The sequence below is a fragment of the Aquila chrysaetos genome, chromosome 2, assembly GCF_900496995.4.
Source record: "Aquila chrysaetos chrysaetos chromosome 2, bAquChr1.4, whole genome shotgun sequence".
In the NCBI taxonomy this organism is placed as follows: Eukaryota; Metazoa; Chordata; class Aves; order Accipitriformes; family Accipitridae; genus Aquila; species Aquila chrysaetos.
This window is the reverse complement of record NC_044005.1, coordinates 71,061,048-71,077,832: the sequence shown is the minus strand read 5'-3', so window position 1 is coordinate 71,077,832 and position 16,785 is coordinate 71,061,048. Positions and strand designations below refer to the sequence as shown.

The following is a 16,785-nucleotide window of genomic DNA, read 5'->3' as shown; positions in this document are numbered from 1 at the left end:
AGTTCTAGTCTTCATGATTATAACTAAAGCCAATTTAAGAGACAAAACTACTACTACAGAATCCTCTCCATCGGTTCACTGCAGGTAGACTGCAACAACAGCTCATGGAAGGTTTGGTCACTCATAACTCTAACAGTATATTTAAACATCAGCCAGTGGTTTAAGTGACAGAGACAAAAGAGGCTTAGCTATTTCTAATTTTGGTTGTATAAATTTAAACTGCTTCCATTGTTAACCCTAGAACATGAGGCAGATTAATGTTTCTACCTTCTTCCAGTTACTTTACATCACTGTCCACTGTATTTCTTCATTAATCCTTTTTAGGAATAGTATCTGCCTAATGTTCTTTTCCTTTGCTGTTGGAAGACAGCATGTATATACAATGGGGAAGCAGAAAAACAGGAGATTTCTGCAAGAATTTAAGCCTCCTCAGAACTACCGAGTCACTTCAACTTAAGTCTGTAACAGGAACAACTAATATGTTCATGTTCTACTAAAACTGCTAGGTTTTTCTAGGCACCAAAAGTCAGCTGCTTTGTACTCCTTTAGTGCCAAAGAAACCCAACTACTCAATCCTCATGTGTCCAAACACCCCTTCTTCTCTTCCCCCACCTGCAACTCTGTAAGGACACTGTGAATGGTCCCTACAAAAGTGTGTCTAGTTTGAAAGTACAGAGACTGTGTAAAACGCTTTAAAATATTTACTCAACAGCTTGAACACAGTTTGTGGGAAGAGGAATCCTCTGCTGACTATATTATCAGTAATGCATTCATACAGCAAGGTAAGTCCCTGTACATACCCTACATACTCCCATTTGCCACTCAGATGCCAATACACTACAAAACCTAATATATGAAGCTGTATGTATTGAACAAACTTCCTGAAGATAAGAGGCCTTTAACAATGTGAATGAAAGTGGACATCTCGCTTAATTCAATGGAAACTTTTCTTTTTTTCCCCTCCAAAAATCACTTTAAAATTCTTCCGCAATAGATATTCAATAAATTAAAAAAAAAAAAAAAAAAAAGGAACGGCACCTGTAGAAAAAACATTAATTCTGTTCTTATTATGGCACCTAAGAAGGGAAGCTAGATATACACACAAATTGTCAAACTTACCCGTAGACCTAGTCTCCTTATCAGTGAAAGTTACAGCTAGGTTTTATCTCCTCCTCTCTCCTCAGTGACATAATGCAAAATTACATGTCCTAATTCCACATTTTTTCCAGCAAAACTCTACTAGGCCAGACACATAGTTTTGCTTGAATCATTAAACTCACTAGAATACCTACAAATAAAGCATCTTGTGAAATCCTGTCCATAAATAAAACTTACCACTGAAACTACTCTTTCAGTGAATAGTCAGCTGCTCTGTTCTTATCAACATAGATTGATTATAAATAGCTAATGAAAAATTAAAGGGATAAAACAACTGATTGATAGGCATGCCTAAGCATTAGCAATTCACAAGAAGAAAGGGTCTAACCATTCAGCAAAAGAGGATTACAAGCCTAAGGGACTCAGTGGAAGTCCTGATGGGAAGAGGGCTTCACGAGTATTAGGTAAGACCTGATTTCTTGCCCCTAATTCACATGTAGTTTATTTTCTAAGACCACAGTATCATTTTCCACAAGAGTTGCTAAGCCTATAGATTAAGACCATGATCAACAACACAATGTAGCTCGCTCCACAAGTTAGTTGAACTGGCTTAGCAAAGCTTTCATTCAGTTCCCAGTCTAACAGTACCAGCCATCCACTTATCTTTATGAAGCTCTTGCAAACAATCCAGAGTACAAGTGAGACACTACTCTTACAGACTGAGCAGTATCCTCGTTTCATTAAGTTACTGGTTTAACAAACGAAGCTTTCCATTTCAGTCAGGCATTGGACTTTGAAGAATACATCTTCCCTTTTTTTTTTTTTTTTTTTTTTTTTTAGCAAAGTATGTAATGATATATCTGCTATCAAATACTTTTATTTCAGGTATCTTTTCACCATCCTTTTCCATTTTAAACAAGGGTCTTTATATGCAAGATCAAAACTTTTGAGTTTTATACTGTAGAAGCTCAAAGCAGATGCCAAACCTGCCTTTTAAAGTAGAAAGGAAAAAGAGGAGTTATGATTATCAGTGAATGGTAGATACATTGTTTCCTCATAAGGATAAACATTTGTGAGCCTCATTCCAAATTCTAGGCCTACATAACAAATCAGCAACAGGGATCCTCGAGGAGAATAAAAGACAGTTTTACATAGAAAATACCTTTCTAAGACAACAGTAAGTATTCTATAGCATTATATTGAGGAATTTATTTTTACCTTAATGCACCTGAAACATAATGCTCACCTTTGCTAATAATTCCCTGTTTATCGTAAAGTTCACTGTTCCTGGACCAGCGCTGATTTCTCTCACTACAGCATCACACTTCAGCTAAAAAAACAAAACAGAACAGAAACTACATGAAAACAGGTAAACTGGAAAACTCTAATTCAATCCACTATAAACATTAAATATTATTTATTGGTTTGAAGCAATCACAAATGGATCATTGTCATGGTTTAACCCCAGCCAGCAACTAAGCACGGCGCAGCCGCTCACTCACTCCCCACACCCAGTGGGATGGGGGAGAAAATCGGGAAAAGAAGTAAAACTCGTGGGTTGAGATAAGAACGGTTTAATAGAACAGAAAAGAAGAAACTAATGATAATGATAACACTAATAAAATGACAACAGCAATAATGAAAGGATTGGAATGTACAAATGATGCACAGTGCAATTGCTCACCACCCCGCCGATCGACACCCAGCTAGTCCCCGAGCGTTGATTCCCCCCCCCCCCACTCCCCCCCAGTTTATACACTAGATGTGACATCCCATGGTATGGAATACCCCGTTTGGGTCAGCTGCCCTGGCTGTGTCCTGTGCCAACTTCTTGTGCCCCTCCAGCTTTCTTGCTGGCTGGGCATGAGAAGCTGAAAAATCCTTGACTTTAGACTAAACACTACTTAGCAACAACTGAAAACATCAGTGTGTTATCAACATTCTTCGCATACTCAACTCAAAACACAGCACCAGTACCAGCTACTAGGAAGACAATTAACTCTATCCCAGCTGAAACCAGGACAATCATTTAATCAGTCCTGTTGGAAAAGGGATGATTTTATTATTTCCAATCCATGCTTAATAGCTCTGAATGTAACTCAGCCTGAAATGTCACACGTATATTTTACTTCAGCCCCTGCATGTCTGTGTTTTATTTTGACTGGGAGCAGTAGTTGATCTCTTTGTACACACAAAAGCTGAGACACATTTGACAACTTACACAGTACCTGACGGCACTTAAATAAAAAAAAAAAAAAAAAAAAGAAAAAAATCAATATCAATATCTTAAAGAAAACCTGAGACAGAAGTTTTGGACTGCCATTTCTTGAAGTTTCTTACTTTAATGACAATGTTCTGCAGTAAGCAGTGATACAAAATAAAGACGTTAAAGGCCAATTTATTAAAAAATTTCATTTACAACTTCCATAAGGCACATGTTTTGAAAATTCTGAACCCATAAAGAATATTTTGGCACCCAACCCCTAATGTCAACCTCCTCTTTACACAAATTTTGGTCTCTTCACAGGCTGAGAGTTTTGGATCTCAACCTCTTAGGTTTGAGAGTTTCTTATTAAACTAGCTGTCTTTCATAGCCAAGAAATTGTCTCAAAAAAAAAAAAAAAAGATGGATGGAAAGCATACAAAAGATGACACAATCACTTTATCACTTGGTTAATATCTTTGAGAGAGGCAAGCTATACATTTCTACTGAAGCTCATCAGCATGAAGAAGAAATTCTACCCCCATGCTAGGTCTCCAGCTTAGACACTAACTTAACCAGGAGATGAAATCATGGTTAACCTTGAAGTTCTTTAAACTTCACAAGCTCTGGTAACAACAAATTCCAATGTTTATTCACAAGCTACATGAAAAAATATTTCTTGTATTGACTCTGAATTTCCCACCTTACCATTTTACGAAAGGTCCCTTTTACTTATGGGGCAGAGACAAAACAGAAATTCCCACCGGACTTTGTCCATACCATTTGTTCTGCTAAACATTTTCTACATAATCTGTCATTTGTCATCTCAGGGGTTTTTATCTCTCTTTAATATGAGTGCTGATTTGGCCTCTCCATAGCTTTAACAACCTCTCTTCCAAGTGCCCTGTGGTTCTTTAGTAACCAGATCTCCCCATGCCTAAGGCTTGGACCAGAATGCCATTATGCTGTACAGAGGCATAAAACCCCCATAACACAATGCCCCCTCCGCAAAGAACTAACAGTCTGAAGATGAAACAAGCATCAGCCAGCCACATGAAATCAAAAGCCCGTGGAAACAAGACAGTTCTGACCTTTCTGACAGACAATTCTCAGCACATCAGAGCACATTATGTTTCATTTAGTATCACATTGCCTTATTATTTAGGCTATTTTAGTCAACGAGAAAAATTTCCATCTCTTCTGCCTAACCTAAATATCTGTATTTCAAATACGGTGACCTAGTTCCTCAGAAGTGGCTAAGAACATGCTGTTGAACCTTGAAGCACTGCATCAACAGTTTATCATGACAAAAACTGATATCTGCCTACATTTTTCTGTCTCTCTGCTAGTTTTTCATATGTGGTCATATTTTGCTAATTTCTACACTGCTTACCTTCTTTGTGGATGACATGACCAGTCTAAACAAATTATACTAAATGCATCTCCTTTATTCACTACCCAACAAAAAACGTTCCTAAGAGATTAATGGAATTTTTTTTCCTTTGTCTAACTAGCATGGTCCATTCAGTTTTGGGGCTTATGTTGATGGTCTGTTCTTCTTTACTGTTACAATTGCTCTTCCACATAAAGATGTGGGGCTAAGTGTCCCAGGTGTATTTAATGAGCCACAAACAATAAAGGAAAGAGACAATTTGCAGCTTTCTAAACTCTGGGAACAGCAGCTGTTTTTAAAGTGACAGACCAGACACAAGGAAAAGAACTGTTACCGTGACATTACAGTGATTGAAACAGATTGCCCAGGGAGGCTGTCAAATCCTTGGAGGCTTTCAACACCTGATAGGATTTCAAATGTCCTCAGCAACCTCATCCAAAACCCCTCAACAACCTGCACTGAGGAGGAGATGGGAACAGATGACTTCCTGAGGTCCTTTCCAACCTGAATTATTTTATGGTTCTAGATCATCTTTAAGTTGTTTCAGAACTTTTGGTTGTACATCTGTGCGCTATCAGTTATTCTTTCACCTAAGTCAGAATATTCATCTGTTACAAGAATGGGTCCAAGATATGGATCTCTTCAAGATCTCAGCAATGAAGAATGACATGGAGAAATAGTTTAGCTTCTCAACAGTATTACAACTTTTTATTTGTCCTTTTTAACGCCTGATCATAATAGCAACCCAACTTCTCAAGCTTGCTCCTTCTGATGCAGATCAAGAATTGCTTCCACTTTCATTATTCGATCTAGCTCCTCTTTGCAACTAACTTTGCCACAATTTCCTAGTTTATACTCCTCTGCATTGGCATCAGCAACACATTTTTAGATTGTAAATTATTTTTTTCAGCTCAAATGATCCCTCAAACCTCAGCGTCACCTTTCTGATCCCACTTTTGTTCAACTTTATGCATGCCAACTTCTCCAAATTTTTATTTCCTTCCCTTCCTTCAAGATTTGTGTCACTTCTGTAGACATTGTTTTGCATGCTGCTTTGTTTTTATACTGTAGTTAGTCTTAACACCTCAGCTACTGTCATTTCCCAGACTAACACACCTGAAAAAATTGCTGTTCTAAGAAACTTCAATTTCGAGTAGTTAGGGATTTGAAAGTCTGGCCTGTTCGTCCCGCAGGCTAAGTTTATCCATTGCCATTCTAGTGCTGGATTTTGCGGTCTTTGGTTTTCCAAGCCACTGCATACTCAATTTCTTCCTCAAGTGTTGGACAACAGTACAGACCATGGCATACCCTTCAGATACCCTCCTAACTTCACAAATATTATTTACTCTCAAACTATTTGAAAACAATAATTTCACAAGAACCTTAACTAAAACTGCTTCTCCAATCCCCTGTGAAGATTCTGTGTACAATTACACTTGGTGCAGTCACTACTGCTCTGACCGAAGCAGATGCTTGGAGAAAGAATACTATTTACCTTATGATGCCTGTTACACCTCTAGTCTGTAAGTTCGTTATTGCATAAACATATGATTAATGCATTAGCATACCCTTTCAGCTAGCTTCTGAGCCTGAAGATGAAGGTCTTGTGCTAAGCAATCACTAGAACTGTCTTCTGTTACAGAAGCAATGGAAAGCTGGAAATCAGCAACATGCCTGAAAAAAATAGAACACACGAAAATCAGGAAAAAAACCCTGTTGAATTGATGGGTGGATTTGGCAGATCCAAGCTGACTCTGCACATGCCAAGTGTAACCCAGTCACAGATACCTGAAAGTTCACTATGTTTAGAAAGCTGCAATAGAAGGCCAAATATTACTATCGCTCTAATAAAATCAGAAAGTAGATATGGCAAGAACACCATTTCAGAACAAAAATTGTGCTCATGAATAAATGTAATTTACTTGTTAACATCATTACTACTCTCGAGCAGGACACTGAAAAAAAATCCATGATAACTTAATATTGGTTCTAAGCAGTTTCACATACAGATTATTAATGCAGAAACACGTGCCACTCAAGCACTGCCTATAATTTGTACAGCTTTTTAAGCAATTATATTTGTTTTGAGCTTGCTTGAAAAAATACAGCAATTTAATTAGATTTAGGTATCTTATTATAATCGGATTGGTATATTAGCTTAGGTTTGTTTTTCCTGCATTTCTTTTCCCCTAAAGTCCTGTTAAGCTCTTGCAATAATAAGCACAACAGAAAATAATAAAATGACATAACATTGTAAGATAAAAGGTAAACACTACCGTTTTTTGGAGACAGGAACTGCAGATATGGACTTTATTAAATTTTCTGGTGGCAGATCCAAAACCTTTGAAAGCTATATTTGAAATAAAGAACAAATTGTCTTAAGCAAAAAAGAGCCAGGAAAAATACTGCTCCCTGTTTAAATACTCGGGGGCAGAGGGGGGAGGGATATGCATCATTTATGTCTGAAAGCAAATTTCAACCCAGGTAAAAAAGCAAATACTTATTAACTATTATAAGCAATAAAAAAAATATGCAATACAAACCCTAGAAGTGTTAAAGGAGCCTTAGCAAGACAAAACACCACGTATAGCGTCTTTCCCTCCCCCCGGAAGGATCCCCTCAAACCCTGGCATGCCTCTATCGACTGACCTAGTCGCTACACCTCCCTTAGCTTATCCCGCACCTCGCGAGCGGGGGACAAGGAGTCCCACACCACGCGAGGGCCTCTCTAACAAGCTGCGAAGGGCTGGCTTCTTGCCAAGATGAAGGGTCTCCCGATGTAACCGCTCACGGGCTTAAAGCCTGCGGGGAGGGGGGGCGGGAAGAAACCTGCACGCCTGGTGCGGGGCCGGTGGTGTGAGGGACGGTGCGGGGACCGCCGTCCTGTCAGACCTCCCGCCAACGGCCGGCGGGGGAGGGGCACCCCTCCCTCACCGGCCGCCCCCGCGCGCGCCACCAACCGCCGTCCCCGCGCGAGGGGGGGGGGCCGCGGGAGACGCTCGAGCGCGCTCCCGTCCGGCCGCCAGAGAGGGGCGGGACAGGGAAGCCCGCACCGAGCCCCTTGGCAACGGGCCGGACCCACTGTAAGATGCCCCCGGGGGGGGGCGGTGTCTGGGTGAAGGAGCTAAGGGGACGTCTCGGTTATGGCGCGCCCCTCCTCCACGCAAGCTGCGGGAGGGAGCGCCGTACCTGGGAAGCGATGCTCCTCCGAAAGGAACAGGCTGCCATGGCTGCGCCGCCAGGCGGAAGGTCGCGGCCGCCCCTTCCCTCTCCCCCCCGCCCTCACTTCTCCTTTCTGCCCGCCCCCTGGGCGGGGGGGGGTAGTACCATTCTCAGGACGGGGGTGGGAGAGCCCATTCACCCTCCCGTCTGCGCAGAGGAGGTGCGCAGAGGCGGAGGGCTGTCCCACTGTGCAGGGGAGGGGGGGAAGAGCGACGAAGCGAGAGCGTCGGGCTGGAGCGTTTCAGCGACAAGCAGGGGGCCGGAGCGGCGTTCCCGGGGTGCGCGAGAGCCGGCTCGGGCGGCGGCGGCGGGGCGGTTTGTCCGGTACCGCTGGGGCCTGGGGCGCGAGAGAGGCGACATGAGCACGTGCTCCGTCTCCAAGGTGAGGGGGGAGGGGGCGCCCTCCAACCGCCGCTCCGAGCGGGCGGGGGGGCGGGACGGGTCGGGTCGGCCGCTGGGTTTCCCTCCCGCCCTGCCGAGGCGGCGGGGGCGGCCCGAGGCCCCGTACCGGGGCCGGCGTGCCCAAAGCGCTGGCTGCTCCCCTTGCAAGCCTCGGCGGGACGGGGGGCTTCGTCCGAACTGAGCGGTCGCTGCCGGGCCCCCTGAGGAGAACAGCGCGGTTGCGCGGGAAGGAACTGACCCGCAGAAGGGCCCTGCCTCCCTGTCGCGTCCTGCCTCTGCTCCTCTTCCTCGCTTCACCCGCTGCCGTCTCCCTCATCCCCTGCGCCCAGGTTCCCAGTCGCCCTATTCTGTCTCGTCCTTCCCTTCCCGCGTCAAGCCTTGGTGGCTCTTCATCCCTGCCCCGACGCCCACCCCGTCCCGCTTTACCCAAGGCACTTTTCCTTTTAACAGTCAGCCCTCCTGTCTTACTCCTCTGTCCTGTTAGCACGCAAAAAGCGTTCGTACTCGATGTAAACCTCGCCTGGAACTGAGCAGTAGTGTTGTGGCTGTAGGTTTTGTCACTTCCAGCTAAAGTCTGTTGGCATTGCTTGCTGCCACTTTAAAACACTCACTGCGTCTTCCCCCAAAACTAATTTAGTGGAGAAATAAAAATAAAAGTGGTGTCACTCACACGTAATGTTAAATATCTATTATCACCTTGATATTTCTGAGCTGAAAGCTTTTATCTGGCCTGTAGTCAGGGTTGGCAGCAGGGACAGTGCATTCGTCAGAGTGTTAGTATGTAGTGAGACTTAAAATGCTGCATTTTAAGCTTAAATTTATTTCCTGTCTTGCCTGATCGTGTACTCAACAATAGCAGTGGTCCGCAGCAGGAAGGGATGTGTTTTATCATTGGAAGACTCTCGTCCCTTATATTGTTTTTCACTGAACTGTGATCCTTTGGTGTGGAAGTCACTGTGCAGGTTACTACTTTAAGGAGTAGAGGGAAGTACTTTGAAACAATTAAAACTTAATCCAAAACAAGTGGATCTCCTTTTCAGAAATGGCTGTTGCCTTTAAGTAGTTGTGGGGACATGTTTCACTACCCACCTTGCCTGCCGTGTCATGTATGTAATACTTCTTTGCCATTTTATGTTCTGGTCTCTGCTACATTGAGCGATGTAGGGAAATCCAATGCTTGTAAAGCATTAAATAATACTTGTGTTTGATTTGATTAAGTATGCATTGTTTCTTCTTTTATATATATGATTTATAGTTATTTTGGCCGATTCCAGTTGTGCTCTCATGAATTACTGTTCTGACACGTTGTGTGTACTGCAGCATAAATAAGACTGTAGCATAGCTTTTTGTAGTGGAATTGTTCCAGGGTGATTTTGGGTCTGTAGAATAACTACAACTTTTGTCCAGCCGTTTTTAGATGGTTGTTAATATGCATGGTGAAATGGAAGGTATCTGAAGGTATCTGGAATTCGTAAGGCTGTTTTTTAGAGGAGGCCAATATCGTTATCAGTGGTTTACTGCAATTTCTTATTTGTATAAGAAAGGAAATAACATGTCCAAAGTCACCCAACAGATCAAAATTGAACATACCTCTGGAGTTTTATTTTCACTAGATCATTCTTGTGCTAGTGGCTGAACTGTCCTAGGTTGAATTCAGTAATCTTTGCTTGTATGAGAGATGTAGGATTGAATCAGTCTTGTTTATCTATATTGAACACTTGTGTGTTTCCTTCCCCCTTGCTGTAGCACAAGAACCTCACAGTGAGAGTTGGGGAATTCATATGATTTCTGATATATAGGAAATCATTATAACTCTTCAAAAGAAATGAGTTTTTATTTGAGAGGATGGGGGAAGAAATTTCAGATTTTCTAGATGAAAATGGAAAAAGTCTTCCAGAATTCAAAGCTTAATACTTGTGTTTTATTTCCTTCTCCTTTGTGAAGGATCAGATCTAACTGGGAGATGACTTCTACCTGGAGGACTTCCTTGGAGCCAGGGTTTTTATTTATCTGAATCTTTTCCAAACCATTCTGCTTCTAACCATCTTTACTTTTTCAAGTTGGGATGTACTTGTCTTCTGTAGCTAGGGCATGTCATTGGCTTTTGTTAGTGACTTGATAATACTCATTGCATTATTCTGGATCACCTTTTCTATGCATCCCAGCCTCTTCCTTTTTTTTTTGTTTTGTTTTGTTTTTAACTGAAACTGTACTGAGAAAACTCTAATGATGTGTTCCCAGGGAATCGTTTCCTCTTAATTCTAAACCTGTTGGAGGTTATGAGACATTTAAAGAATCTGCTGCTGTTCTAGTTGATGGTTGAGTTGAAGAACATAGTGGAAAGATGAAAAAGTTCCTCCCAAATATGCTGGGATACTGCTTCCACTAGTTTTTCCAGCTTGAAACAGGGATATAAAGGGACAACATGCAAATTGATATCCTTAAGATGCTGGTAATTCAGTTCAAATTGTTGGTTTAATGGAGCACTGAAACTGAAGGAGAATAAAGTAGCCTCAGGAGCCAGTCAGATTGATGCTCATATTGAAGTTTCTATTTTTTTGCTATTCTTTAGGGCTGCTTTGTTTTTAAACCAAGTCCCAAGAAGAGAAGGGTGTCTCAGAAAACAGGTTAGTGCATTTTGATATATATTTCTGTGCTTGAAAAGGGTTAATCCTGGAAGGTTTACCACATCTAATTGAGTTCTTTCATAGCTGCATGAGTATTTTTGTTGCTCCTTGATGTCGATATTGCTGAAAACTCATTTCTTTGGAGGAACCCCAGCAAATTGTTGGCTAGTGTAAATGTTTTTTTCATCTCCAGCAATCAAGACTGTATAGCTATCTTTGTCTTTGCACTTTTTTTTTTACAAGAGAACTCCTTTCCATGCTACCATAAATTGTTTACTGACTGACAAACTATTTACCTGAAGAGTCTGAGTGAGCCACTTTTAAGCTATGGGAGTCAGAAATGATATCCCATTCCTAAGTCTCATCATATTCTGGGTAGTTTGCCTAAGTTTCTTGAGGAAAAGAAGAAAGAAAAGCCATTTGTGAAGATCCCATGGCTTCTGTCCACTAGTATTTGTTATATATATATCTTCTCCAGCCTGTGTGCTATGTATACAGGTTTCTTGTCATTTGAGTAAGACTGAACAGGACTGACTCTTAACTGGAGCCACAAATAATGCTGCTTAAATAGTTGTTGTTTGAGACTCAGGAAACTTACTGTTCTTATTGCCAGGTGTGTTGGCTTTGTGTGGCAAGGTTTTGGTAGTGGGGGGTGGTTACAGGGGTGGCTTCTGTGAGAAGCTGCTAGAACCTTCCCCTGTGTCCGACAGAGCCGATACCAGCCAGCTCTAAGACGGACCTGCTGCTGGCCAAGGCTGAGCCAGTCAGCGATAGTGGTAGTGCCTCTGTGATGACTTATTTAAGAAGGAAAAAACGTTGCTGGGACAGACAGAAAACGGCAGCCGGAGAGAGGAGTGAGAACATGTGAGAGAAACAACCCTGCGGACACCAAGGTCAGTGAAGAAGGAGGGGGAGGAGGTGCTCCAGGCGCCGGAGCAGAGATTCCCCTGCAGCCCGTGGGGAAGACTGTGGTGAGGCAGGTTGTCTGCCTGCAGCCCATGGAGGTCCATGGTGGAGCAGATCTCCACCTGCAGCCCATGGAGGACCCCACGCCGGAGCAGGTGGGTGCCCAAAGGAGGCTGTGACCCCGTGGGAAGCCCACGCTGGAGCAGGTTCCTGGCAGGACCTGCGGATCTGTGGGGAGAGGAGCCCACAGAGCAGGTTTTCTGGCAGGACTTGTGACCCCGTGGGGGACCCACGCTGGAGCAGTGTGCTCCTGAAGGACTGCGTGCCATGGAAGGGACCCATGCTGGAGCAGTTTGTGAAGAACTGCAGCCCGTGGGAAGGACCCACGTTGGAGAAGTTTGTGGACGACTGTCTCCCATGGGAGGGACCCCACGCTGGAGCAGGGAAAGAGTGTGATGAGTCCTGCTCCTGAGGAGGATGGAGTGGCAGAAATAACGTGTGATGAACTGACCGTAAACCCCATTCCCTGTCCCCCTGTGCTGCTGTGGGGGGTGGGTAGAGAATCCAGGAGTGAAGTTGTGCCTGGGAAGAAGGGAGGGGTGGAGGGAAGGTATTCTGAGATTTGGTTTTATTTCTCATTACCCTACTCTGGTTGATTGGTAATAAATTGAGTTAATTTTTCCCAAGCTGAGTCTGTTTTGCCCATGACGGTAATTGGTGAGTGATCTCTCCTGTCCTTATCTTGACCCACAGTCCCTTTGTTATATTTTCTCTCCCCTGTCCTGCTGAGGAGGGGGAGTGATAGAATGGCTTTGGTGGGCACCTGGTGTTCAGCCAGGGTCAACCCGCCACACCAGGTTAAACTTTTTTTTGGCATCACCAGAGCAGTCAAAAGGAGTGACAATTTGTATAACAGAAGTGGAGGAGAAAGTAATAAGGCCAGATTCTTGTGGAAATCACCACAGGCTCATTCATTTAAAGCAGGTGTTACAGTAAGTTCCTCTTTACCAGAGGGACTTACTGTAACACCTGCTTTAAAATTAATCCCAAGTTATTTTTTCCATGAGAGTTGGCACATCTGTAGTTCAGGGAATGAGAGGCAGGGAAATAGAATCCAGTCTGTCATTCAAGTCATTGCAAGATAAATAAATGAACAACCAAGACCTACGCACTTAAACCACATTGAAATTTTACCTTTACTGGATATTATGGTTTTGTTTTTGCAAGATTAGTAATCTAAGCTTGGATAAATCCTACTAAACATGTTTTTCTAGTTAGCAAATGCTTTGAGAAATAAAAATTAATTTGACTGAACTACCCCTAAAAGAGAGGCAGAGGTGAGCTAGTTTGGCTGCTCACAGCAGTTGGTTAGAATGGTGTTCTAATTAAAGAGTACTTTGATATGCATCCATCCAGTTTGGAAGCCCAAACCTGTCAAGTGTGAAGTTTCAGTTGTGAAACTTCACAGCATCAATACTTGATAATACTGTTGCACCCCACAAAAGGCCTTCTGTGTGCATTTGCACCTATAGTTTGAGTTTTGGTAGTATAAAAATAATATTATTCTTTGGTATATTACCAATAACGTGATGGCTGGATTTGCTTTAACGAAAAGCCTAAGACCTGTGTAATCTAAGAGTAAGAGTGGGTTATGTATTTTAAGTGATTTTTCTTAGGGATACAAATGAGGTGTTAGTTTAGGGGAGATGATGAAAATGGAGGATGAGGCCTCTGTCATTTACAGAGCTGTTTTGGGTGTTTTTAATGCTTTGGGAGACTGAATGTGCTCATCAACTGCCTCTTTTCTAGAGGTGGACCACTGTTGATGCTCCATTGAATGGCCACCAAATGGACGTTAATAGCTAGCAAATTAAACTTTTAACATGCATAGGTTTAGAAAAAATGAATTGCTGTGTTTAATGTTGCCTTGTAGCAACAGTTAACAGGCTGTTTACTTAACTTTCAGTCTTTGAGTTCTTCCAGGTGTTGTTAGTGAAGCCTTAAAGCTATACCAGGCCTGCTAAATGTATGCTGGGAGTAGGATGGTTCCAAGCCTATGCCTTTTTTTTTTTTTTTAAACGAAATGTAGATTGTGTGAATGTGGGAGGAAAAACAATGAGAAAAATCTCACTCAGTTATACTAGTTTTTATTCAGTCTCCTGTTTTACTCCTAGCTCTGTCTTACCTTCTTAGTTGGAAGCTGGTGGAGAGTTTCTGTACTCACATCTGTGAGGCAGAGCAGCACCTGGGAAGCCAGATGTATTTGGAAAATGTGCCAAGACACTGTTTTACCAAAAAGGATCTGATTCTCCTTTTCTTTTTCATAAAGAGCATGTATAGAAGTGAGAGGCAGTTTAGAGGTGAGCCAGAAATGTAGGCCTGGTTTGCGCTTAAAAGTTTTGCTGGCATAGTTGTGTCGGTTAAATGTATTTTAAAAGAATAAATAAATCTGTATTTCATGTAACCTGATAGTCCTTTCCCACTATACCATAATATTTTCAGGAAATTGGTGTTAGCTGCGTCTTCCCTGGGGAACAGAAAGGATTTTCATGTATCTATTCTTCCAAGCCTTTATGGTTCATATCTGACTGTAATGGTGAAGGAGGATTGAATATTTATTAGGTGAAAGAGACCCACAAAACTTTCTGAAGCAAGGGAAAGATTTTTTTTTTTTTTTAATTATTTTAATAATAAAGGCTGTTTGCTCTGATTTAGCCTTTAGCTCATCTGGGACTTCAGATGGAAGCCAGTTCTTTACCTTTTGCCTGCTTACCTGGGTAATAGATTCTGCTTTTTTCCTTGCTTATTCTACCAGATACCAGCAGTTAATTAATTGGTTAAGAGAAAAGTCATCTTCTCAGGTATATATATCTATAGTAAGATGTTCTTGTTTCAGTCGGGTGCTTCGTTTTCTTCTCAACAAAAAATGTTTTGTTTTAATAATCTTATTTGTGCTTGCCTTTGCTTTCTGTCTTCTAGCTAATGATTTCGGATTAAAAAACAATGATTCAGAGGATTCTGAGTTGCGGTTTGTTACTTGTCAGTCTTTATGGAATCAGATCAAATCGGAAACAGAGGTGAGTCTTGCACCTCACACTAAAGCGCTGCTTTGCATTTATAACAACACTGCTTGCTGCTTTGTTTCTGGAGACCTTCTTTTTTTTACACGCTTAAAAGGGCAATTAGTTAAAGCAATAAAAGGGCCAGAAATATTGACTGAGACTGAAATCCCTGTCCAGAATGTAAAATAGTAATAATAAATCCATCAATTACCCATTACTTCTAACCACAGAACTGCATGCTTTTGATGCTTCAAGCTGCTGCTTCTAAGCTTCTCTTCTTACTAATTGTCTTTTTTATTAATGCCTGGCATACTGCTGTTTTCTACCTTCAATTCAGTTACATGCTTGCCAGCCCTCTGAGGATTTTAGGCTGTTCTTTACCTCAGTGTTACAGAGTTCATAGCAGCCCAGGATTCACAGTGGATTTATGTGAATACAACTGCATGGATGTCAAATACTGAATGGCACAGCTGCAAGCATAGTCTATGGAATTAGCATGGACAGTGTCAATGGGGTTTTCTGGTGGGGATCAGAGTTAATTTCATACTGAACTGTGGCCTCCTAATTGTTGTGTGTTAGATGGCATGCTGTTGTTGTGTCCCTATAGCCAGGTGGCTTGCATTATGGTATGAATAATTGCTTCCGTACAGCAGGGATTTCCTCCTCTATTCAGGGTCAAGGATTCTGGGCAAGTATTCCATATTCCTCTGCCTGCTGTTGGGCTCTAGACATTATGAGAATTTTTTTTCCAAAGTTTGTTTTGGGATGTACAGTAGAAGCCAGCTGGATGTAGCTTACAATCTGGACCCTTGGGCTAAACTCATAAATTCCTCTAATTCTGTTCCTACTATTCCATGATCCAGCTCACTTTGACTAGTCAGCACCCTTTTCAAACCATAGCTAGCCAGGCCGTGCAAAGCAGTGCACTACATCGTGGTGCTAGTTATAGAGAACACACAGAAGTTTGTGGATGTATATTTGGTATCTTCCTGCCAACTGCTTCAGCTTGGTGGGTTAGCTACCAGCATTGACAGTAATGTTGGCAGCTGCACCAGAAGCTGTCTTGTCAACTACACAGTGGACTATAGGGAAGATGACATTCTGTAGCTACTTCAAGACCTTTTCTTGGATCTTTTTTCTTTGGCACAGTGTTGTCAAGGCTTTTGAGACAATGGTTACATTGCCAACAGTAGCTACAGGATTTTCGGGTTGAAGAACCAGTGGTGTTTTTCCTAGTGCTCCGTGGGATTTCTCCCAGAGCAGCAGGCACAGCCCATCATAGCAAAAGCCTTCCTTAACCACTCAGAAGCACAGAACTGTTGCCATCTGGAAAACCATCATTCTTTCCTGTTCTAAATCTCCTACCCTTGTTTTCTTTGAGGCTGCTAGGAGTTCGCCAAATTCTTTCTTCTGTTCTTCTTGATGGAAGACAGTTCATCCTATATTGACAAATTTATATGCACCTTGCCTTAGAGTTTGATTTGCCCAAGGGCAGATTACCTGCAGTTACTTTTGCTGCTATACATAGAATTTTCTTTATCCATCTTCTGGGGTATCTCTGACGTTTTTTTCTACAGAGTTTTGAATTACCATCTTTTTATCCCACTGTTGGCAAACTTGGAGGTGATCATTGTTCTTACACATAAAATTGTGTGATAATTCAGGTTGGAAGGGACCTTAGAAAGTCTCTAGTCTGAACTCCTGGTCAAAGCGGCATCATCCGTGAGGTCAGACCAGGTACGTGAGGGCTTTATCCAGTCAGGATTTTATTTCTTATATACTTTCAAACCCTGGTGTAGTAAACCTGATCCATGACAGAATACCTGGGAATTGCATGGCTTGCTGGTTTGGACTTTTATTCTTGAAGTTCTA

The 16,785-nt window shown here is 42.2% G+C and overlaps 2 protein-coding genes across 10 annotated transcripts in view; one reads left to right on the top strand and one right to left on the bottom strand.

Moving 5' to 3' along the window:
* Positions 1-8,000, bottom strand: part of RARS2 (arginyl-tRNA synthetase 2, mitochondrial) — a 40,607-nt gene extending 32,607 nt beyond the window's left edge. The window contains exons 1-4 of one of the 2 annotated variants that reach the window (XM_030040359.2): positions 7,884-8,000; positions 6,971-7,044; positions 6,263-6,368; positions 2,345-2,428 (exon numbers count right to left, since the gene is read on the bottom strand). In XM_030040359.2, coding sequence (XP_029896219.1) covers positions 2,345-2,428; positions 6,263-6,368; positions 6,971-7,044; positions 7,884-7,922 — 303 coding nt within the window. In that variant the 5' untranslated portion in view covers positions 7,923-8,000. The remainder of the gene's footprint in view (positions 1-2,344; positions 2,429-6,262; positions 6,369-6,970; positions 7,045-7,883) is intronic. The other variant, XM_030040366.2, reaches the window with a different exon arrangement.
* Positions 8,001-8,029: 29 nt separating this feature from the next.
* Positions 8,030-16,785, top strand: part of ORC3 (origin recognition complex subunit 3) — a 39,809-nt gene continuing 31,053 nt past the window's right edge. For 2 of the 8 annotated variants that reach the window (XM_041118630.1, XM_030040320.2), the window contains exons 1-3: positions 8,037-8,298; positions 10,891-10,945; positions 14,831-14,928. In XM_041118630.1, coding sequence (XP_040974564.1) covers positions 8,275-8,298; positions 10,891-10,945; positions 14,831-14,928 — 177 coding nt within the window. In that variant the 5' untranslated portion in view covers positions 8,037-8,274. Of the gene's footprint in view, positions 8,299-10,890; positions 10,946-14,544; positions 14,713-14,830; positions 14,929-16,785 lie in introns of those variants that run through there. The other 6 variants (XM_041118633.1, XM_030040311.2, XM_030040348.2 and 3 more) reach the window with 6 other exon arrangements.